A 24,385-nucleotide genomic window follows, 5' to 3' on the forward strand; every position below is an offset into this window, starting at 1 on the left:
CAACAAAAGAGCTGTTCTGGTTAAACTAGAGAGTGGGGCTGGCCCATCTCCCACCCAGGTTCCCAGAAACATCCCAATGAAATACTGGAGGCATCAAGGAGCACAATGGACTACACATAAATTCCTGCCAGCTCTGACATTTTGGGGCTCTAGTCATAAGCACAAAAACTCAAAACACTGCTGACCAAATATGGCAACCATTCACCTCACACTTTAAGTTACTATGGTATATTTGAAAATAAGAATTTGTTTTCACTTTTGAGGCATGTGGGCCCTAATTCAGCAGTATTGGAAAATAAGAACATTATGTCACTTTAGATGTACCAATGGTTTTAAGATACTCAAAAATAAATTCACATGCAAAAAATTGTATTAACTCTGAGACTATGATTTTATTTTTATACTACATGGAATCAAGCTGTTCTCTACTTTAACTCAAACTTGTAGTGAGTCACCACCACGAAAAAGATACTGTCAGTTCTTGGGCCTGTGATCTACAACACAATCAAATGACCTCCTTCCTCCCTTCACATAGAAGTGACAACTTAATGGCTGGGGAAAGGCGAGGGGAAAAGAATGACAGTGAGAAAATAAGCATCAACCAATAAGCATCAACTCGCTATGATGGAAGACTGTCATGGTGTTTCAGAGAAAGGCAAGACTACATTTAGAAGAGAGTTCACAAAAGAGGAGGCATTTGATAGGTCTTGAAAGACGAGGACAACCCAACTGAAAAATGGGCAAAAGACCTGAATAGACATTTCTCCAAAGAAGATATACAGATGGCCAACAAACACATGGAAAAAATGCTCAACATCACTGATTATCAGAGAAATGCAAATCAAAACTTCCATGAGATACCATCTCACACCAGTCAGAATGGCCATCATTAATAAGTCCACAAATAACAAATGCTGGAGAGGGTGTGGAGAAAAGGGAGCCCGCCTACACTGTTGGTGGGAATGTAAATTTGTACAACCACTGTGGAAAACAGTATGGAGGTGCCTCAGAAAACTACAGAACTACCGCATGACCCAGCAATCCCACTCCCGGGCATATATCTGGACAAAACTTTCCTTAAAAAAGACACATGCACCCGCATGTTCATTGCAGCACTATTCATAATAGCCAAGACATGTCCATCGACAGATGAATGGATTAAGATGTGATATATATACACAATGGAATACTACTCGGCCATAAAAAAGAACAAAATAATGCCATTTGCAGCAACATGGATGGAACTAGAGACTGTCATCCTGAGTGAAGTAAGTCAGAAAGAGAAAGACAAATAACCTATGATATCACTTACACCTGGAATCTAATATACAGCACAAATAAACCTTTCCACAAAAAAGAAACTCATGGACTTAGAGAACAGACTTGTGGTTGCCAAGGGGGAGGAGGAGGGAGTGGGATGGACTGGGAGTCTGGGGTGAATAGATGAAAACTGTTGCCTTTGGAATGGATGAGCAATGAGATCCTGCTGTGTAGCACTGGGAACTATGTCTAGTCACTTACGATGGAGCATGATAATGTGAGAAAAAAGAACATATATATGTATGTGTGACTGGGTCAGTTTGCTGTACAGTAGAAAATTGACAGAACACTATAAACAAATTATAATGGAAAAAATAAAAATCATTTAAAAAAAGAAGAGGATAATAAAAATCCTTCTTGAATGTGGGAAGATTATAAATTTTAAATGAGTAGCAGACAGAAATGAGGAGAAAAGGACTGAAATTAGTTTTTTGGAGGCAGGCTTTTTTCCAGCTATTCATCAATTAGATGGATTTAATTACTCCAAGATCAAATAGGAATGAATACACACACGCATATCAAGAAATAAAGGCACAATTTATCCAGTGATTAAGATGATTTTGTCTCTATTTTTTCTTTAGAAAAGATTTAAAAATACTAATAAATTAGCATAAGAAAAATCTTAAGTCAGTTCTTTAGCTTTTTTAGTCTTAGAGTCTGTTAACAATCTGATAAAAAACAATGACTCTCTCTTTCCAGAAAAAGGGAAAAAAACACAGATACATTCAAAGGTGCAAAGAAAATGTAGTATACAATATCAGAAGGGTCAAGGACCCTGAAACTCTTGCCCAGTTCCTGATCAAAAGCCCCTTACTAAGTGATGACTGGCATTCCAATTCTAAGAAGCACCAGTAAATCCAGTCATAACTCACACACCCTCAAAAAAAAAAAAAAAACCCATTATGTCAATCTCTAAATTTCTAGAAATTTGCATAAGATTCAAAACAGGGAGATCCCCTTGTGGCTCAGTGGTTAACGGATCCAACTAGGAACCATGAGGTTGCGAGTTTCATCCCTGCCCTCGCTCAGCGGGTTAAGGATCCAGCGTTGCCGTGAGCTGTGGTGCAGGTCGCAGACGCGGCTCGGATCCCGAATTGCTGTGGCTCTGGTGTAGGCCAGCGGCTATAGCTCTGATTGGACTCCTAGCCTGGGAAACTCCATATGCTGTGGGAGTGGCTCTAGAAAAGGCAAAAAGACAAAAAAAAAAAAAAAGAAAAAAAAAGATTCAAAACAGATGGCTCAAGGAACTAAACTCACATGCCCACATCCCATGACAACCTTCAGCTGGTTTTATAATCTATTCATATAAAAAACAAATAAACAAATTTAAAATATAGCTTCACTTAAATAAAGAAGAAACTGAATAAACTTATCAGCAAAAAGAACATACATACACACACACACACACACACACACACACTAAGAAAATAATATTAAATCTAGGATAATTCTCTGGGCTCAATTTAGGACATGAAGATCAAATGCCCGTGTCTGGTAGGAAAATTTCCAGAACTTTTAGAATTGGTGGAAAGTACCAGGTCATGCCTAGAACTGGTGATTTTCTTTTCCTTTGGGACACCAGAACGAAAATATCAAGCTCAGCGGTGTCTACTTTCACCAACATCAAAATCTGAAAATTCTTTCATTAAACTGACAAATATTATCTGAGACACTACCGGTTCATAATCCCTTATCCAGAAGCCCTGGGGACAGAACTCTTCAGATCTTAGTAAGGAAACACACTGCACATACCATATGATAGGTAACATCCCCAGCTGGGGTCTGAGGCTGCACTCAACCATAAAATACATTAAAATTTTGCAGCAAATGGATGCTTCATCATCCCACGTGGGATAAATAGAGAGTCTACCTAGATGCGTGTTAGTCCATAACAAGTTTTATCACCCAATGAGTGATAAAACCTTTTAGTTTTCTGAGCTTTTTGTATTTTGGTATTGCAGTAAGGGTGCTGACGTCTATCATGTTCTGGGGAAAAAAGAGTAAGTTAAGTAAGCCAAGTAAGTGGTTCTCAAGGAGCTTTTAAACAAGGACAGGAAATAAGGCGTGTACACACAGAGCTCTGGACAAGGCTACAGGGAGGAGAGGGTAAGAGTGATGAGTTGAGCTTAAAGCCTCAGAGATTCAGAAATGGGGAAATCATTTCCCAAAGGAGAGACTGGAGGTCCCTTCCTGGAAGACTAAAATGGCCCTGGGCCCTGCCTGTACAATGCCCTAGGGCGTTGACTGGAGGAGGAGGAAGAGGAGAAGGGAGGGGAGAGGAGGAGGGGTGTTTCCCACCCATTTCTGATGACAAGAATGATGTCGGGCACTCATTTCTTCTTTGTCTCCCCAGACCCCTGCCCTGGGAATTCCAATCACCAGGTCAGAGGTGGGACCAGCAGTCCAGCTGCTACACCAGCCCTCCTTGTGATTCCCATCAGCAGGGATGCTTCAGAAACGTGAGTCTAGGTCAGTGGTCCTCAGGCTTGAGTAGGCAAAGGCATCAGGTGGAGGGCTTGTAAAAACAGAACTCCCAAGGTTTCCGATGCCTCAGGGCTGGGGCAGGGCCTGAGGACGTGCATCTCTAACAAGTCCCCAGGGGATGCTGATGCTGCCGGTCTGGGGACCGCATTCTGACAGCCACTGATCTAGCCACACGTATGAGTCAACAGTCAGAGCCAGGAAGGAGCAAAACAACTGTGGGGACGAGGAGGGTGGACCAGTGCGGTGGCGGTGTTGAGGCAGGGGGTGCTAAGCGAGAGATTTAAGTGAGAAATGCAGTTCTGAGTAGGGGCGAGTGGGGAGGGGTGGGAACGAACACTAGGCTTGTCATTCGTTCAGTCAATATTAACTGAGTGTCCACTGTGCACCCGGGAGCAGAGATGTAGCAGGGCCCTCCGGGAGCACACTGCAGTCTATACCAGCAGTTTGCAACTGGGGTGAGTCTACGTCCCAGGAGACACTGGCAGTGCCTGGAGACACTTGTGGTTCTGACAACCTGGGGGGAGAAGGTGGGACGTGTTACTGACATCCAGTGGGTAGAGGTCGGGAAGCTGCTAAATATCCTCCAATGGACACAGGACAGCCCCACAATGAAGAATGATCTGACCCTATTGCTCATCCATTCTAAATGGAACAATCTGCATCTGCCAACCCCAAACTCCCCGTCCATCCCACTTCCTCCCCCATCCCCCTTGGCAACCACTTATTTCTTTTTTTGGTGCAATGCTTCCAAGGTCCTCCCACAGTCTCCTCATTGCAATGAGCCCATAAACCGGACTTGGTCAGTCAAGCCTGCTTTGTCCCTGGTGTTCCTGGGCTGGAGCAGGGGCTAAAGAGGACAGAGGGTGTGTCGAGCCCCACTGAGCAACCACCGCCGACCCTTTAGAAATCCGAAAGAAGCTCGAGGGTCTTACGTTGAACGAATGTGTTCTTTTATTCTTGGGGATGGTGAACTTGGGAAAGGAGACTCGTGGCTGCTTTTACAAGACTCCGTCTGACTGAAAGCCTAGTAAACTGAAATCATGTCTAATTCTCCATCTGCTCGACCACCACTATTGCCAGTGCCCACTGAGTACACGGCACGTTCCTGGACTGTGTGGTGGGGATGTCAGGTAGAAGACACAGCCCCCACCGTGATGGACTAATGACAGCCGCAAGGCACTGTGAGTCACTATCACAGGGGACCACTCCTAAGAAGCAAGTCAAGGGACAAAGTGATCAGAAGGTGGTACAAGTGTCTGGTGCCGATGCGAGGGGAGGCGAGGCAGGGCAAGTTTAGCCTTTGCGCCCCAGTCATCTTTTATTAGGAAGCCTGACCTGCTTCTGTATAAATTCTGTCCGGGACCACTTTTTCCCTAACGCCACCTGGCTCAACTGGTTCTCTGAATCTCTAAGACTGAACTGGTGGTTTGGGAAGATGCCAAGTAACCCTTGCTCTGGGCTATTTTCCTATCCCACCGAGGCCACAAATCTGCCTCGATTGTAGTAAGAAAGAGGGGAGCTCCAGATGGGGGGGAGTTGGCGGAACCTCAGGGCGCTTCATTTATGGATATTTAGACAGTTTTCCTGTAGTTATGAAAATGATGGCAATTTCTGCTGCTCAGCATGCGTTTCAGATGAATTTCAATATCAGAAAAGCTTTACTGGGGGAGAGGAGACGATGTCAGTTGTTGAGATGTATCCTGATCAGGGGTTTTACTTTCCCTCAGAAGACACTGATCCACGAAAACGTTTGTGGAATCATCATGACTCTCACTTGTGCCATGAGCTTGTATTTCAGCATGCTAAGGTGACACCTGTATGCAAAGGGGCTTCTGCCTATGTATCGCTGGGCAATTTTTGTTATGGGTGTGACTTCCAACCAGAAGGAAGAAGGCTGTGCTGTGCCCAAGCTCAGGGTCATTCCTAAACGTGGGTCAGCACTCTGTCCTTCTGCCTGAACTTGGATGTTGCATCAAAATCCAGAAGCAGAAAAATATCCCCAATGGAAGGGGCTTTTTGGTGGGCTAAGGTGCCTTGTGGAAGTTGGGAGAACAATTACCCCAGAATTTGCTCTTTCCAATGAAAGCCAGAGAGTGTGTGAGGGCTGAGATTACCTTGCAGCAATCTTGCTCTAGGTTCATGAAAAACGCCTGTCAATAAACATCTTTCAAGGCTTCGCTGACAGTGCTAATTCTCCCTAACTTATCACCCACTTAGACACATATTTATACCTATGACATCCAGGCCAAATGACATCTTCTCATATTCCCACTTAATTGTCCTCATCTTCCTTTTGCCTCTCCCATCAGTTGTTCAATCCTTTGAATGCAGAAAGCTTCCACTCTGAACAATAAAGCTTTTGGAATTGGATCAGAGAGTGAAGATGCTGGGAGAAATCTTCAGGCTTCTCTCTAGGACAACCCTCTGACTTCACAGACAACGCAGACAATGGAGAGCAAGGCCGGAGAAATAGAATTATTCGCCCAAGGTCGCACAGCTAGCTAATGACAGAGCTAGTCCCAGAATCTGTGCTTCCTGACTCTCAGCCAAAACACACCACCCAGCCCTGTCAGACCACTCTATCCACAATTCATCCTCACTTTGTGAAGCGTCTAGAGATGGACAGAGTTAATAGATACTTGCACGGCTGAAGAAGGCTTGGGTCAAGTCAGGATCCTCCCCCATGCTCAAGGGAGCTGAGCCTTCGCAACTGTGTTAATATCCACGCCCAGGAAGCCCACCTTGGATCCCAGAATTCCTTTCAAACTACATAGCCCAATGCGGTGCCCACCAGGCACAGGTGGCCAGGACCACTCAGAATGTGGCTAGTCCAAGTGCAGATGTGCCACATGTGGCAAATACATGACGGACTGTGAAGACTCATATGGAAAAAGAATGAAAAGATCTCATGTGATAATTTTATATGGGTTAAATGTTGAAAGGATAATGTTTTGGATATAATGAATTAAATACATTTAAATTAAGTTCACATGTTTCTTTTTTTTCCCCTTTACCTGTTTCCTTTTTTTTTTTTAATGTGGTTACTAGAAATGTCAAAAACACAGCTAACCCACTCCACATAATCCTTCCAAAAAAGACTCAAGTGTCCTGCTTGCAGACATTACAGAGGGTTAGAAAAAATATCAAGGATGTGTTCTCATCCTAAGGCAGGTCTTGAGGCCTGAGGATTAGTTACTTAAGCACGCTCTGCAGACAGTCTTGTTCTGTGCCACATCCTTACAAGCGACACTCAGGTCCCTCTTGCTCAGTCTTTCCCAAAGGCACCTCACAAGTCACCCAAGGTTCTATTTACTCTGCAGAGAACAATCTATAGGGAAGTCCTAATTCATTTCTTTTCTTTTCTTTTCTTTTTTGGAATTTTGTCTTTTTAGGGCCACCCCCGTGGCACATGGAGGTTCCCAAGCTAGGGGAAGAATTGGAGCTACAGCTGCCGGCCTACACTGCAACCCCAGCAACGCGGGATCCAAGTCACATCTGCAACCTACACCACAGCTCATGGCAACGCCAGATCCTTAACCCACTGAGCCAGGCCAGGGATTGAACCCACATCCTCAGGGAGCTAGTTGGGTTCGCTAACTGCTGAGCCATGACGGGAACTCCTCACCTTCGTTTCTATAGAAACTCTTTCCATTAAAATTTTTTTTTCTGTTTCTCAGATTATTATTTCTGCAAACATGAGTGAGGTTGGTGAAGTCCACTGGTGGTCACATGTCACGAGGACAGCCTGTCCCAGGGACCACATTCCAGTTACCTTTGAGGTTTGGTGCATCTTCATCTTCTCCTTCTGCCATCCCCCCACTCCAGTGATCCCAGCAACTTGCCTAATAACCTGAATCATTGACAAACTTGTCAAGAGCCATAACTACAGACGGAGCAGATGAACAGAAGGAAGGATGGGCTACTGTCCAGCAAGAGAAAATGTTATCAGAAACGGTTTAACTTTTAATTCTTGAAAAGAAGTTTCAGGACATTTCAAGAACCTTGAAGGTTTTAGTGTCTTTTTTGTGTGTGTGTCTTTTGTCTTTTTAGGGTCACACCCGCAGCATATGGAGGTTCCCAGGATAGGGGTCCAAGTGGAGCTGTGGCTGCTGGCCTACACCACAGCTCACGGCAACTCCAGACCCTTAACCCACTGAGCAAGGCCAGGGATCGAACCTACAACCCCCATGGTTCCTAGTTGCATTTGTTTCCGCTGCGCCACAACGGGAACTCCGGGTTTTAGTGTCTAAATGTAGATTGAGCACACTAAGCCTACAACCTGCATGAAGAAACACAGGGCTAGCTGGTCTTTAGGAACATTTACGAGCTCAGAACAGTGGTTCTCGGACTGTGAACCCTAGACCAGGAGCAGCAGCACCTGGGGATCTGTTGGAAAAGCAAAATTTCAAGCCCCACCCCAGACCTACTGACTCAGAAATTCTGGCAGTGGGGCCCAGCTCTCCCAGTAATTCTGAGATGCACTCAAGTTTGAGAACTGCTAGATTAGAGCATAAGCCTCGTGCGCTTCCTGCCTGAGTCTGGCTGTACCATGAACAGACTGAAGGCAGGCAGACCTCATGTGAATCTTCAACATTAAGACAGAGCTCTAGCAGCTGCATCTACATCATCCATGAACATATTTCTCTAAACCACAATTTGGGGCTTGGCAAGTGCCATAAATTCATTTCCTTATGTCTAAAGCATATTATCCCTTATTTGCTCTCAAAACTACCTGTTTTGCACAGGAAAAGGAGTTCCTGGTGTATTTTTCTGCAACTAAAAGAATAAATCTGGATGATTGGATTCGGAAGATGTGGTATATATACACAATGGAATACTACTCAGCCATAAAAAGGATGACATAATGCCATTTGCAGCAACATGGATGGAACTAGAGAATCTCATACTGAGTGAAATGAGCCAGAAAGACAAAGGCAAATACCATATGATATCACTTATAACTGGAATCTAATATCCAGCACAAATGAACATCTCCTCAGAAGAGAAAATCATGGACTTGGAGAAGAGACTTGTGGTTGCCTGATGGGAGGGGGAGGGAGTGGGAGGGATCGGGAGCTTGGGCTTATCAGACACAATCTAGAATAGATTTACAAGGAGATCCTGCTGAATAGCATTGAGAACTATGTCTAGATACTCATGTTGCAACAGAAGAAAGGGTGGGGGAAAAACTGTAATTGTAATGTATACATGTAAGGATAACCTGACCCCCTTGCTGTACAGTGGGAAAATAAAAAAAAAAAAGAATAAATCTGGAGTTCCCATCATGGCTCAGTGGAAGCAAATCTGATGAGCATTCATGAGGACACAGGTTCGATCCCTGGTCTCCCTCAGTGAGTTAAGGATCCAGCATTGCTGTGAGCTGTGGTGTAGGTCACAGATGGAGCTTGGATCTGGCAATGCTGTGCCTGTGGTGGAGGCAGGAAGATATAGCTCTGATTTGACCCCTAGCCTGGGAACCTCCATATGCTGTGGGGGTGGCCCTTAAAAAAAAAAAGAATAAACCTACGCTTGCTCTTATATTAATCATAATTACATACATATAGCTTCTCTCGATCTTTGCCTTTCCAAACTAGATTAGCAGTCTGTCCACATTATCCTCATAAGGAAATCTGAAGCTCAAAAAAAAAAAAAAAAAAAGTGAACTCTCTAGAAGGAACTGAAGTACTTGTGTCTGATTAGAGTACATTCAGAATGTTCCAATTATTGGAATAATGACTAAAGGAATTGGAGAGTTGCCAGAGGTAGCAAATACAAGCACAGGATGGCCAGTTACATTTGAATTTTGGATAAACAATCAATATTGTGTGGGATATACTTATTACCAAAGAATTATTCACTGTTTGACTGAATTCAGATGTAGCTGGGCATCCTGTATTTTCTCTGGCAGCTCTAGAATGGGGAACACTGACCTTTGGAAAGGTTTTGAGGAGACAGTCACCCGCATGCACTGAAAGCACTGTTGGGAACAAAATGGGCTAATATCAATACAGACGCAGGGGAGTTCCCATGGTGGCTCAGCGGAAATGAACTGGTATCCATGAGGATGTGGATTCGATCCCTGGCCTCCCTCAGTGGGTTAAGGATCTGGCACTGCTGTAGGTTGCAGACATGGCTCAGATCCCACGTTGCTGTGGCTGTGGTATAGGCCGGCCGCTGAAGAAGGTCTGATGGGACCCCTACCCTGGGAACTTCCATCTGCCACAGGTGCACCCCTAAAAATAAAAAATAAAATAAAATAAAATAAAATAAAAAGACACAGAGCCTAGAAGCCAGAGGTAAAAGAAGATTAGGGGAAGAGACTATCTGGCCCCACAGAAGAAAGACACTTATACTTAGAGAGATTCAAACAGAGGTGCTGAGGAGGCTGGCACGAAGTCAGATTTGGGAGTGCTGGCTGAGTGCTTAGGCTAAAAGATAAGGCTTCTCTGATTTGAAGACCTGTGAAGCCCTAAACTGCTTGAGCTGCCGTTCTCTAGAATACTCCTGCCTCCTGAAGTATGCAAACTGCTCTGGGTATACACGGAGAAGCCCTGGCTCTGCACATGGGAGAGGTACAAACAGCAGGCAAGCACCTGCTCCATCGAGGCGCTCTGAATGTAGCTAGTGCCCATTCCACTGGTAGGACCTAGTGAGACCTATGTGTGTGCAGTTTTTCTGATGTGCTTAAAAAAGCTATTAAGATTATGGAAGGATTTCCCTCTCTCTCTCTCTTTCTCTCCCTCTCTCTCTCTCTCTCTCTCTCTTTTTGTCTTTTTAGGGCCATATGGAGGCATATGGAGGTTCCCAGGCTAGGGGTCCAATTGGAGCTGTAGCCGCCGGCCTACACCACAGCCACAGCAATGCAGGATTCGAGCCACGTCTGCAACCTACGCCACAGCTCACAGCAACTCCGGATCCTTGACCCACTGAGCGAGGCCAGGCATCAAACCCCACAACCTCATGGTTCCTAGTCAGATTCGTTTCCACTGCACCACGACAGGAACTCCTAGAAGGATCTTTCAAAGGCATGTCAATGATTAGAAAACCCTTCTCTGCTTTCAATCATAAAGCAGAAGAACAAGGAAACTCACTCTTTGTTCTGCTGTCCATTTCTGTTTTTGACGAGTCTGGAGTTGCTGCAGTGGGAGGTAACTTCTTGCCAATAGTCTGAGGAGAGAAAAAGAAGATTTTTACTTATCAAGATGATTCTCTCCATTAGGCAAAGGAATTAAAAAAGCACACTTGTAAGGACGAAAGGCTTATGATTGGTCCTAAAAACCACGCACTTCCATTTCTGCACTGCTCTGTGTATTGGCCGCCGTTCTTCTATGAGGCCTCAGTGACGAAGAAGTGGGAACGCTTGGTAAAGAGGGCTTCAGCCTCATAGGCGCTCCGCATCCCTCATTCCCATTCTTCCTTAGTTCTTATTAAAGGGTTGATTACTTTCAGCAGAGAAAACAGGTCCATTTCCTGTCATTTTATGAGAAGCTGCCTATGTAAATACTTGAAAGCCCAGCACCTGGCTCAGACGAGGTGCTCAAAAGTGTCTGCGACATGGACAAATGGCAGGAAGAGGAAGGCATAAGGTGACAGAAAGAATGGAGGGATTGAGGCCCAGAAGGACAGACAGATGGGTGGGTAGATGGAAGGACAGGCAGAAGCCAGAGTGTCCAGGGCGACTGTGCCTTGCCGTGACTCCTTTAGCCATCTCGACTCAACCTGCTCTGCGGTCTGCGTAGACACACTCCGGTCCCCTAGGGCTGGTCTGTCTGTCCCCAAGGTGGAATAAGGAAGGCCGGCGGCTCTCTCTCTTCCCACCAGTCACTTTTTTAACCCTTTGAGAAAGGCCAACGCCACAGACCCTACGTATCTACCAGGTAGTTTTTTAAAAAAAATACATGAGTGTGTTTTGAGTTCTTTTTCTTCCCTTCGTTCAGAGCTAATTCTATTATTAGTCATGATTTATGAACCATCCGTAGAAAAGACTGGATACTGTCTCTTAGGACAGATAGTTCACCGAACACAGGCAAGTCAGCAGCTCAAAGCCACAGCCACGAAAAACAAGATGACAAGCAAAAGGAGGGCTCCGAAGGGGAGGTCTGTTCCCACTCTTCTCTTCTGCCATCACGTTTGGGTGACGGTGATTCATGCCTGAGCAAAACGCCAACTGATGCCCGGGAACCGGCTGTCAGAACCAAGGAGCGGCATGAACCTCCCTCCCCAGCAATGAAGAGTTTCCCCAGTGAGAATTTCGGCCCCTGGGAAAACCAAACACATCTGCCCCTGGAACACGTGAAGAGGGATGAACTGCCTGACTCCAAAACGGGCGCCGTGCAATGCTTCTTCAACGACAACTGCGTCACCCGAGTTTCCACTGTGAAAAAGTTCTTCATGCTTCCCATGCTGAAACTAACATTAAATAGGAATAAATCACCGAAAGAGGGTGAGATAAATCTAATCCCCAGCCCTTCATGAATTTTTACAAACATTTGCGACAGAAGAAAAGCCTTTACATTGTACATGCTGACATTTTTATTGAGTGCCGCGGGGCTTTGCTATATTGGATAAAAAATGAAACCTAAACTATCCCGCCCCTCCTTGGTCACTGCTAAGTACTCGAGCTAATAACACTGTGTGATTCCTAGGAAACCTCAAGGAGGAAAAAGGCTTGTTATTATTCGGCCATAAGGTCACATGAGATGAAAAATGGGTCTCAGAATTATCTTGAAAAATCAGTAACTGAGAGTCAAAATAGATGCTCTCACAGGGTCCTTCACTTTTCTGTTCCCATTTCCAAAAGCATCGCCCTCATTCTCTTTGTTTTTCCCCTTTGGGGACCAGAATAAAGCATCACGACTGTTAACTATTAACACATTAGGAAGAAGAAAACGAAAATGATTGCTACTTTAGTTATGATTGACGATAGAGAGAGAAAATCAGGAAAATACAGGGGTAAACACTGCCCAACCCTGACTTTGTTTCTATTCCTGAAAAAAAAAAAAAAAAAAAAGAGAGAGAGAGAGAGAAACATCCAACGGTTTGGGCTTTAAGGCAGATGCCTTACTTCCGAGAAACTTTGACAGGTTGTGTGTTTTTACGACTTACTTTTGTACTGGTAACAAAAGAAAGTGTTGCCCTCCATCTCTGATGTTCTGGTTTACCAGTCCATCCAAGCTACCAGACAAGAAAGGCCCCCAGTTAAGTACACTGACTTCTGAACAGAAAGACCTAAGAAAGCAAAGCTTACTTTATTCCTTTTTTCTTGCTTTTCCAGACACACCGGGGGTGGTGGTGAAGCCGGTATCGCACTCACCTGCTGGGGGTGCGACACCTTATCTCCCTTTTTCTTCCTCGTGGGCCATGACTGAAGGTCTGGAGTAAGGTAAGAACCCCCCACTCCACCCCTGCTTCAGCCTGGTCTTCCAGGTGTCCCAGAGATGGAAGCTGTTCAGGCGTTTTTCTCTTTTCTAGGACTCAGACCAGAGAAGTAGAGTTCCCAGACCAGTGGCACCAGCATCACCTGGGAACTTGGTGGTAAAGCAAATTCCCAGGCCCCGCCCCAGTCTTTCTCAATCAGAAACTCCGGGGACGGAGCCGGCAGTCTCTGTCTGAACACACCCTCCAGGGGATTCCGACGCACGCTCAAGGCTGCAAACCACCGACCTAGATGAAGGAGGCATTCCAGGAGCACTAAGCAGATACCTTTCCTTGGACTAACAACTCAGGCGCCTCTTCTCGTGCCTCGACAAATTATAAACCGTCTTTGTCACTCTTCTCCCTCTCTTCTCTACCTGCTTCCACCAAATCCCTTCCACCTTCTCTATCCTCAGTGACCTAAGAACTTGTCATTGCTCCTAAATGAGTCAAGTCAGAGAAGAATGGCAACGCCAGATCCTTAACCCACTGAACGAAGCCAGGGATCAACTCCGTGTCCTCATGGATCCTAGTCGGGTTCTTCGCCAACCACTGAGCCACGACGGGAACTCCCTAAATTTATTTTTTATTAAAGTATAGTTTATTTATACTGTTGTGCCAATTTCTGCTATACAGCAAAATAACCCAGCTACATATATACATTCCTTTTCTCTTATTATCTTCCACCATGGTCTATCCCAAGAGATGAGATATAGTTCCCTATGCTATACAGTAGGACCTCATTGCTTATCCACTCTAAATGTAATAGTTTGCATCTACTAACCCCAAACTCCCAGTTCATCCCACTCCCTTCCTCCTGCCCCTTGGCAACCACAAATCTGTTCTCTATCAGAGCCCCCACTTTTAAAAAGCATGTATCATGAGGGCGATGCCTAGCTCCAGTACACGCAGAGGTCATATATAACTGAAGGTCAGCCCCAGTGCAGCTCTACGCAGAGAGAAAAATTGGGGAATCAAATCCATACATCTCTCATCTACCTTGCAGGCAGTAAAGAAGGATGCTAGGCTTGTAGCGGCCATCAAAAAGGATGCAGGATCCCCACTTGCGGCTTCCTCAGCAGAGTTCAGAGTTCCCTCCCTCCTGGGTGTCATAAAGAACATGGATTCTCCAGGACAAGCATGGGCCACAACTTAGGGGCTGTGCTGACACTGCCTGGAACACAGCTCTTTCATCGGGAAACAGGCTCCTTTTACTGAAGTTCAGGATTCTCAGGCTCTGCTCCATAGCTCAGGCCAGTGTTTTTTCTATGACTCTGTGCCATGGCTAAGGACTTCCCAATACCCATAGCCATGTCACTCTGGTCCAAACGCCACCCCCTCCCAGCTGCCAGCTGCTTGGTCTGGGAGTGAATGGACATATGGATGGCTGCATGGAGCTGAAGCTCTACAGACTATCATATCAACCTGCTTCCGAACACAGTTATCACCAAGTTTTGTCTCTCCTGTCACACCCTAAACTCCATTTAAAACCTAATTTTTAAAAATCAACAATTCAAAAATTCTTCCCTTTGAATATTCAATACCAGAAGTCCCTCTCCATTAGCTCTCTTGACCAAAGTACTAAATAAAGTTTTTGGGGCTTTTGTGCACAGTAGGAGCAACATATATACTCCTAGCCCTATAAGACCTGGTAATACAGCAGGAGGACAGATAAACCACATATGATTTCAGTTAGTCGAGCAATCATTTTTTCTTTTCTTTTCTGTGCCAAAATGAAGAAACTAATGCCTGCAGGAAAGCCAATCACTGGATTCAACTCCAGTGGAATCCGGCTCCCTAATGACTAATATATCTGTTTCTCTTCCCAAATGGGGGAGCGTGAGACCGGGATCCTGCTCAAACTAGGCACAGAAATCACTCCTCTGACTTTATTCTAATTTGGATGCAAACTCTTTTTTTTTTCTTTCTTTTTTTTTCTTTTTTTTTTTTCTGTCTTTTGTCTTTTTAGGGCCCCACCCACGGCATGTGGAGGTTCCCAGGCTAGGGGTCTCATTGGAACTGTAGCTGCCAGCCTACGCCAGAGCCACAGCAACACTAGATCCGAGCCACATCTGCGACCTACACCACAGCTCACAGCAATGCCGGATCCTTACCCTACTGAGCGAGGCCAGGGATCGAAGTCACAATCTCACGGTTCCTAGTGAGTATTTGTTTCTGCTGCGCCACGATAGGTACTCCCTGGATGCAAACTCTTTTGAGTGGAAAAAAGTTTCCAAATATAGGACAAGACTAAGGAGAAGGGAGTTCACGTCTCATCTCCAAGTCTCACTAATACCACAGACAACTCTGGCATCACAAAGGCAACCAGGTTCGCTGGGGAGGGGGAGGGGAGAGAGAGCTCTCTGCAGCCTAGCAGGTGGTGAAGCCTCCCTGGTGGCAGACCGGGCTTTCTGATGGCTATTCCAGGAGAGGGTGATCTTCAGAGGAGCTATTCGGAGACATTACTCTATTGCTCAGACAAAGCCAAACACAAGAAAGGACTTTTCAAAAAGCTGGTAAAACACAAGATAAAGGATGGCTCTATGAAGGTATTACGTTTACTACAGTAGTATCTGAAAGGACCTTCCTTTTCTGTTCAGCACAGATTCATGAGATATCCATTCAATGTGAAGCAGCAAAGCAGATGAAGAGGCAAGAAGATGCTGAACATCGCTGCCGACAGTGAAACAGCAATGTGTTGGGTTCTCCAGAGTGGGGTGTTGAGGGGTGCTCAACCATTCAGCATGGTTATCCCAAATCCTGGTCATATACAAGAGACAGAGAGATATAGGCTACAAGAAACAGCGATGGGAAAGGAGATAAAACACTATCTGTAGATGGATCATATCCACAACCTTTCCGCCTTCCTTTACCACCCTAACTCAGAAAGATACGCCAATTGCTATTAAAACTCACTATAAACCTTTTATACGTATTCTTACGTGCTCCTTTCACGAACACCTATGACTGATGGCATTAGGAAAAGTCTTCATGCTGCTCAGCTAAGAGCAGTAAGGGCAGAGCAGAAGCCCCTTGAGCCAGCTCATATCTGAGCAGGAGAGAACTAGTAGAAAAGTGTGTCCTTACAATGGAGCCCCTGCACACTTCTAATGGGAGCCTTTTCTACTTGATGGGAAACTTACATTATCAACTGTCAATTCGCCCACCTTTGGTTGGCCAAGCTTAAACGACTTGCTATCAGCAGAGGACATGCCAAAGTAAAATACAACTCAAAATTCTAAAGATCAAATGCACAGTCCAGTAAAAGAAAAAAAATCTATTTGTAATTCTAGTCTAAGGACAGAGGTTACCTTTGAAATACCTCACATACCACTACATTTATTCTGATATCACCAAAGGGGCATGCTTCATGTAAATCTCTTTTCAACTTGGCTATAGGAAAAAACAAAATGTAAAAAGTAACCTTCTGATGATGAAACTGGGCTTAAGACTTATGGTTATTCATAGCATGTTTATTCCCCTGGTTGTCTTGAAAAGTCAATGATAATTCAAGTTATATTAAACCTCTTCGCCCAACCAGAGTTTTAAATGCCTTATCAGAGTCACAGTTGCTTTAGAAGCATCTGTTAACTCTATTACACTTGGAAGTTTAACTGCTTTTCTTCCCCTTTCTCTTCAGAAATAGTGCAGCCCTTCAGAGTAGGACTTAGATGTTAATTATTCTCTTATCTCCACAAAGTGAATGGTCAGGGAGTATGTGTTGAATGGACCAGGGAATTTGAGGATGCCACCCCCTCACCCTTTGCCCTTCCATCAGCGTCCTACCACATCGCAGCAGGTAAACGGGCCGCAGGGGGAGGGGGCGCTGTCCTCCCTGACAAACCAGATTCCTCTTGGAGCCCCACTGTCTGTCACCGTCATGTATCGGCTCTTCTAGCCTGGTCTCTGGTGACGGTACATTGTTCAAGGTGTCTTCCTAGACCTCCACTGCCCCTGCCTTCTTCCCTTGTTCTCACACACATGACCCTAACCTCCTATTAACTATCAGTCATCATAAAGAAGAAGCCAATCTCAGCAATATTTCTGGTGGACCGCTCTCTGCCTATGACTTCCAAATACTCACCAAAGCCTGCTCTCCTACACTACCTTAAGTTCTTATCTATTATGAGGAAAATTCTCTCACTTGGAGGGGTCATTATCATCCAGGTATGTGTACACACACAGAGAGTCTCTTGTTAAGAAACTGTTTTCCAAAGTGTGTTCCCAAGATGTTCCACCAACCAACCAAGCACCCAAACACCTAATGCCACAATCTGGTAAGAAACAGAATACTTGGTCCAATCCTTGTCGAAGGAGTATATTAAAGGCTCTGAAAAAGTCCTGTGGTTACTGTTTAACTTTATCCTTAACATTAGCTTGGTGTTTTCTAGACTTATTCTGAACACAGAAGTCCTACTTCCTGCGAACCTATCAGCACATCACAAGAATGAGTCATCTACAGAAGAACTGGGTGAATGTCACCATCTCTGCTCCCTGAATTCTCTTGGCTCATCTTCTCTGTCTCCTAGACTCACAACATGAAACCCATCCTTGACCACTCTCTTACTGCCTCTTCCCGTATCAAACCCACCACCCAGTCCCTGCTTTCAGTGTCAATCCTTCCTCTTCAACCTCAGCCTAAAACTTTGTTACTATCATAGGAACTGTTTCAACAGTTTCCTAGATGAGGATCCCATTCTCCAATTTAAGCTGCTTCATTTGATCTCCCGTAGACTCAAATTTTAATCACCCTCCACCATCGCCCCTTACTGTATCTCCTTCAAAGCACGCAGAATATATACTGCTTCTCAATTACTATTCAGGTACACTTCCAAAACCCTGAAGAAACTCGAGGGTTTACTTCCCGTTGCTGCAACCTGCCACAACTCTCAATGCCTGGCATCCTTCTCTTGTGCTCTCAAGACTAAGAGCAAACTTTCTCTGAATATAAGACACTTAATCCCATCTTAGATGCTTCCATTAGATCTTCTAGGGTTCATTCTTTTGATCTGTCCAAGAGAAACTTTAGTACCTACCATTTTAATGAACATGTATATATAAAGTCTGTTTTGTATTTGTATATTAAAGATACACGTACACACACACACACTCTCGCTCTCTCTGAGACACATGTGTGCATTAGTACAAAGATGTACCTGAGAATTTGAACCAAATGCCAGCATTTACCATGCACTTTAACTGCTGCCAAGTTCTGATCATTTGGTTCATTTGTTTGCTTTTTGAATACCTCAGGAGACCATACCCTGAAACAACAGAAATACCCATCCAACACATTCACAGGAGGGGTAGGATTTTCTCTTTGTGAAAGCAAAATAACTTTTTGAAGTAGTAGTAGGGGCTTTCGCTCGTGCTGGGGAAATGCAGTGTTGAAGAAGGAATCAAAACCTACTTAAGTGCTCAGTGAGGTGGACGATGTACATTCAGACAGCATTAAAATCATGGAAGGCAGCTTTCTAAACGTCTGACAGAATATGAAAATACGGTTTCTGTTTTGCCCCCACTGCTCCTGAGAGAGAGAAGCCTGCATGCTATTTTGTTGTAGGATCATCTTATTCACAGAGGATAAACAAGCCAAAGTAAATTTCCATTGCATATACTACTTTGGCGAAACACAATTGGCCATTATGCTTTAAAGAGACTATTTTCCGCTGTTATGGCAGATAAAAGGAAATCTCAAGCCTTCCTTCGACCACCAGAGAATTAGCTTTATCATTTGATTAACAATGCGATCCTTTCAGACGCATTTGGAGAAGAGTGTGCATTAGGAGGAGAGAAGGATGGTAGGGCAGGACCGACTATCACGGGGTCAGTGTGAGTTTTGTTCAAACAGTGCTTTAACGTGAAACTGGCTATACATACATGGACCAAGTCCTAATTTTCCAATAAAGTCGCTGTAGGAATTTAATTAACCATCAAAGATCCTTTCGAGATCTACATTATTTTCATTTATTCAGTCCAGGCTATTCTCCTTACTGGAATGGCACCTTCTCCTCCACTATATTTGAATCCTATCTCACTTTTAAGGTTTGACTAAAGTCCAGTTGGCTAAATGAAGCCGCTTTCAATAAGGTTTTCTACTGACGTGCAGTCCATATTTGATCATGACATTTTTATGGGTCTGAGATACTTGAGGGCAAAGCCATTGTTTTCCTTTATACGTCTAAAGGAAGGCTTGCCTCAGTCACCCTTCCTCCCTCCCTTCCCTCTTCCCTTACTCCCTCTATTCCTTTCTTTCGCTTGCTCATTCATTCACTCATTCATTCATTTATTCGGCATTCTTTTCTAGAACTACTAAGAGCCATGATCTATGCTGGAGGCTGGGTATACAAAGATCACATGGGCAGAGTCCTGGATCTTTTTTTTTCTCCTTTAAAATTATTACAATTAAAGTACAGCTGATTTACGATGTTGTGTCAGAATCCTAGATCTTTAATGAGTTTAAAGTTCAGCATTACTTGACTAATTAATGGAGCATCACAGTTTAAAGGGATAACCACTACGATAAAAGTGTGTATAGAAAATGGAGCCATTAACAATTCTACCTGGGGAAATAAGTCCCTGGCAATGATATAGCTTGAGTTAAACTGTGAAAGGTGAGCAAGAGTTTGCCAGGTAGAAAATGGTAGAAAGAGAATTTGAGCTGAAGAGAAGCAGGAATGAAGGCAAGAATGTAAGCAGAGAATGGGTGCTTTGCAGCACAGAATGGGGCTGATGCAAAGTGGGGGATACTAAAGTCGAGGGTGAAGGGAGGGAGAGCTGCTTGGGCCAGGAGCTCAGCGAGGTAAACCGAGGCCAAAGTTACAGTTTGTGCTTTATCCTAAAGGCACCTGGTAGGAAGCAGAGGTGTGGTATGACCGCATTTGTGACTTTAAGACCAATGATCTGGGGGCACCAGGAGGAAAAAGAAGAAAGAAAGGGGCATGTGAAAATCAAGGAGATAATTAGGAGGTTGACAGAATAATCCACCTGAGGCAGTGAAACCAAGGATGTAGAAGAGATGCCGGAAAAATATTTATTTTTTATTTTTTATTTTTTTGCTTTTTTAGGGCCGTACCCACGGCATATGGAGGTTCCCAGGCTAGGGGTCTAATCGGAGCTGCAGCTGCTGCCCACACCACAGCCACAGCAATGCGGGATTCGAGCCGCATCTGCCACCTACACCACAGCTCGCGGCAATGCCGGATCCTTAACTCACTGAGTAAGGCCAGGGATCGAACCCAGAGCCTCAGGGTTCCTAGTCGGATTCGTTTCTGCTGCGCCACGACGGGAACTCCTGGAGAAATACTTAGAGTACCAACTTTATAGTCACGACAGGGATAAATCAGTGACTGTGAACTGGTTTGAATATAGACAGAAAAATACCCAAACTCTGTTCTGTCCTTCAGTCTACTTATATGCATTCTACATAGGCACTAAGTGCTAATGGTATACAAAGAACATTACGTTCAGACCCTGACTAAAGAGGTAAAAGATAAATACAGAGGTTCAGGGAAGCACAGTAGAAAGATCTATCCTAATGTGAAGAATCACAGTGGATGTGTTTCTCAGGTCCTGATGCTGGTGTGGTGACATTAGTGAAAAAAATTAGTTGGCCTATGACAGTTTTGAACTGTTAGCTTACTGTTGAAACATCACTCTACCATTTAAAAATGAAAATGTTGGAGTGCCTGCTGTGGCCAGTGGGTTAAGAATCTGACTGCAGCGGCTTGGATCACTGCAGAGGCAGGGGTTCAATCCCTGGCCTGGCAGTGGGTTAAGGATCCAGCATTGCCACAGCTCTGGCGTAGGTTGCAGCTGCAGCTCAGATTCGCCCTCTGGCCCCAGAAACTTCTATATGCCTCAGATGTGGCCAAATAATAATAATAATAAAAACAAAAACATTTTTTTAAAAACCAGAGGCACATAAGAAGCTTTTGACACATATGAAAAAGCATCTTTCTAATCTGACGAATTTAAAGTAAACGGTTTAGTCAAATATGTCTCCAAAAATGTCTTAAGTTAGAGACAAAAATGGGCATTTTTCCTCCACAAGAGATTTCTGGAGAAGCTTTTCTGTCCTTCAGAGTAAGGAAGGGAAATAAAATAGTTCCAATCAGAAAAGAGGTAATACTTGGAGCAATGTTTTGTTGCATGGTTTTCAAGTAAAACTGCTACTTAAAAGGCTGGACAATATCATGGAATATTATTCAGCCTTAAAAAAGAAGGAAATTCTGACAGATGGCACAACATAGATGAACCCTGAGGACATTACACTAAGTGAAATACGCCAGTCACTAAAGGACAAACCCTGTGTGATTCCTCTTGTATGAGACACCTAGGGCAGTCGAATTCAGAGAGACACAAAGGACAGAGGTGACAGTCAGGGGCTGGGGGCAGGAGGAATGGGGACTTGTCGGGTACGGAGTTTTGGTTTTACAAGATGAAAGGAGTTCGAGAGAGAGACAGTGATGGTTGCACAGACATGCGGATGCACTTCATGTCACTGAACTGAACACCTAATGCTTAAAATGGTCACTTTTATGGTATGCATATTTTACCACAATTTTTTTAAAAGGCCAGTGTATATTCCTCTTCTCCTCTCTATGTAGGAAGATTGAATAGAATGACAAAAAATTGCCCATGAGGCTCTGATATCCCGATATTTAGTATTCGACCACAAGATAATCAGGGGTGTAGAGAGCATGTAGTGAGGTGAATGAGAGAACAAACCCATCTTTGCCCAGAAACTCAGCTCAGTCTTCCAGGAAACACTCCTTTCACGGCTATGAAAGAGAGCTTACTGTCCCTAAAGACAACCTCTAAATCTGGCAAATGCTAAACAGCTCTGGCTTCGATCCTATAGGACTCATTCTTTAACTTCATCGACGCTGCCTCACAGATTCCCAAAGAAAAACACTTCTTTTTTTTTTCTTTTTCGGCCCCTCCCATGGGACATGAAAGTTCCTGGGCCAGGAATTTAAACCGAGCCACAGCTATGACCTACGCCGAAGCTGTGGCAATGCCAGACCCTTAACCTGCCGTGCCGCGGTGGGAACTTCTCATTCCTTTTTTTAAATCACCTGGGCTCCTCAACTTTATAGCAGAAGGGAAGAGAAAAGTGCAAAACAGGTTAAAGACACAAATATATGTATATAATTCCCGGGCCAGGGACTGAATCTGAGCCACAGCTGTGACCTGTGCTGGGCTGGGGATTGAACCCAGACTTCTGCAGCAACCTGAGCCACCACAGTCAGATTCTTGACTCACTGTGTCACAGTGGTAACCCCTCAATGACATTATCTTTGTATTTTCATTTAATACAAAGAATGAGTTCACATCACATATTCATTCCAAAAGGCACTTCCTAGGTATACCCAGCAGTCAGGTGCACATTGCTCACCTCTTTCAGATGGAGAGTGGAATACTTAGAAAGAAGACCGCAAGGAGCTCCAAGAAGGGAGATCCTCAAAAACAGATTAAATTAAGCTCAGGCTCCTTCAGCGACCAGTTACTGAGACTGCAGCAGCTTGGATCACTGCAGAGGCAGGGGTTCAATCCCTGGCCTGGCAGTGGGTTAAGGATCCAGCATTGAGAGGTGAACCCAAATGGCATGCCTTCCATGCACGTATCCTAGATGCCAATCTTTGGAGTCCTCTCTCACTTCCCCCTGTTGCTACTGAACTTGCTCTTAAGCTCTCGAGTGGCTCTCACCATCCTCTGCCTTGTAAATACGGCTACTTACGGATACGTCTGTTTGACTGAGACTGCAAACACTGCAGGGCAAGGACTGTGTCTTGGTGATCTTTGTATGCTTTGATGTGCCTTGCATCCTGGAGGCACTCAATATCCAGACTTTACTTCAGTCAGCAATAAATTCAACATTCACCAAAACACTTAGATTTATAAAGAAAGTACTGTGTGCGATGCATTTTCTAGGTGCTAGGGATATAACAATGGAATAAATCCACCTGTTTCCCCTTTCCTGACAGCGTCTGGTGCTAGGAGGGGATTCATATGAAGCAGGAATCCTCTCTAAGATCAGACCTGCCAGCTATGTGATCTTGGGCAAATTACTTCACCTCTTTAGATCACAGTTTCCTTGTCTGAAATGGAGAGATTATGTACCTCACAGATTTCCTAGGAAGATCAAATGGTAAGAAATGTATAGAAAATGCTTAACCATTATTATTGTTGCTGGATTTTACCGAATGAAAAAAAAAATCAATCATCATAACGCCTCTTTATGAATCTAGTTACAGAGAATGGCTGTTTCAATTACAACTGCTTTTTAAAACAGCAGGTGAGCCGCCCCGTTCGCTTGCCCGGGGACTGGAGCACACGAAACAACTTTTCCAAGACAGGCACACGGCAGAGAAGGGCTCAGAGGAACGCGGTAATTCTGAAAAACGAGCAAGGAAGAAAAGCGACAGCCATCACCACGTAGTCGCTGCCTGGGAGGAAAGGCAGACAGGACAAAGAAAAGAGGAGAACCAACGAGGACCAGAGGCGACAAGCCACAGAGCCTTCGGGTCAATAAGGCTTTGGTTAAGGTGGCACCCAGCAGCAAGGGGCTGGAAGACTGTTCCAGAAGCCCCTCAAGTGCAGGCCCATGCCAACTGCTTCTGGCTGCATCCAAACTGTTATCTACTGTTAACGACGGAAAAACAACAAGGCGTGTGTCTGGGGAAAATGGCCTGTTGTCAGAGAACAGAAAGCCTTTTACTGGGCATTTTGATCCTCAGGAGCAAACACACCACCATAGAAAATCACCCCAAGCCATCGTTTACAAAGCTTGGCATCCACTCAGTAAAGGATGAAGAAATCCTAAATCGCCAGGCCAAACAGATCCTCCTTCCAAGGCAGTTAAGAAACAGCGGCCAAATGAGACGCTAAACTCATGTGCCACCGATTTCTAAAGCCGCCGGTAGAGATTACTGACGGATGCTTAGACGTGAAAAGCTGAATTCACAGGCCTCTACCTGGAAGGGGCCCAGCTTTCCTGCCAAAGGCTGCTCTTAAAGGCTTCTTTCAATACCAGCAAGGACGGGACAACTGGAATTCTGTTTGGATCCCATAGGTACGACATTAAAATCAACAAACCTTTGCGGAGTGCCCACTGCTGCTACACAGCCCACAAGCCAAAATGGCTTTCCTACATTAATTTTTT

At 44.5% G+C, this 24,385-nt stretch overlaps 1 protein-coding gene across 14 annotated transcripts in view; it reads right to left on the reverse strand.

Moving 5' to 3' along the window:
• Window positions 1–24,385, reverse strand: part of SH3KBP1 (SH3 domain containing kinase binding protein 1) — a 342,082-nt gene that overhangs the window by 101,350 nt on the left and 216,347 nt on the right. For all 14 annotated transcript variants that reach the window (XM_021080257.1, XM_013985983.2, XM_005673482.3 and 11 more), the window contains one exon: window positions 10,896–10,971. In XM_021080257.1, coding sequence (XP_020935916.1) covers window positions 10,896–10,971 — 76 coding nt within the window. The remainder of the gene's footprint in view (window positions 1–10,895; window positions 10,972–24,385) is intronic.

This window comes from Sus scrofa, chromosome X (genome assembly GCF_000003025.6).
Source record: "Sus scrofa isolate TJ Tabasco breed Duroc chromosome X, Sscrofa11.1, whole genome shotgun sequence".
Classification (NCBI taxonomy): domain Eukaryota; kingdom Metazoa; phylum Chordata; class Mammalia; order Artiodactyla; family Suidae; genus Sus; species Sus scrofa.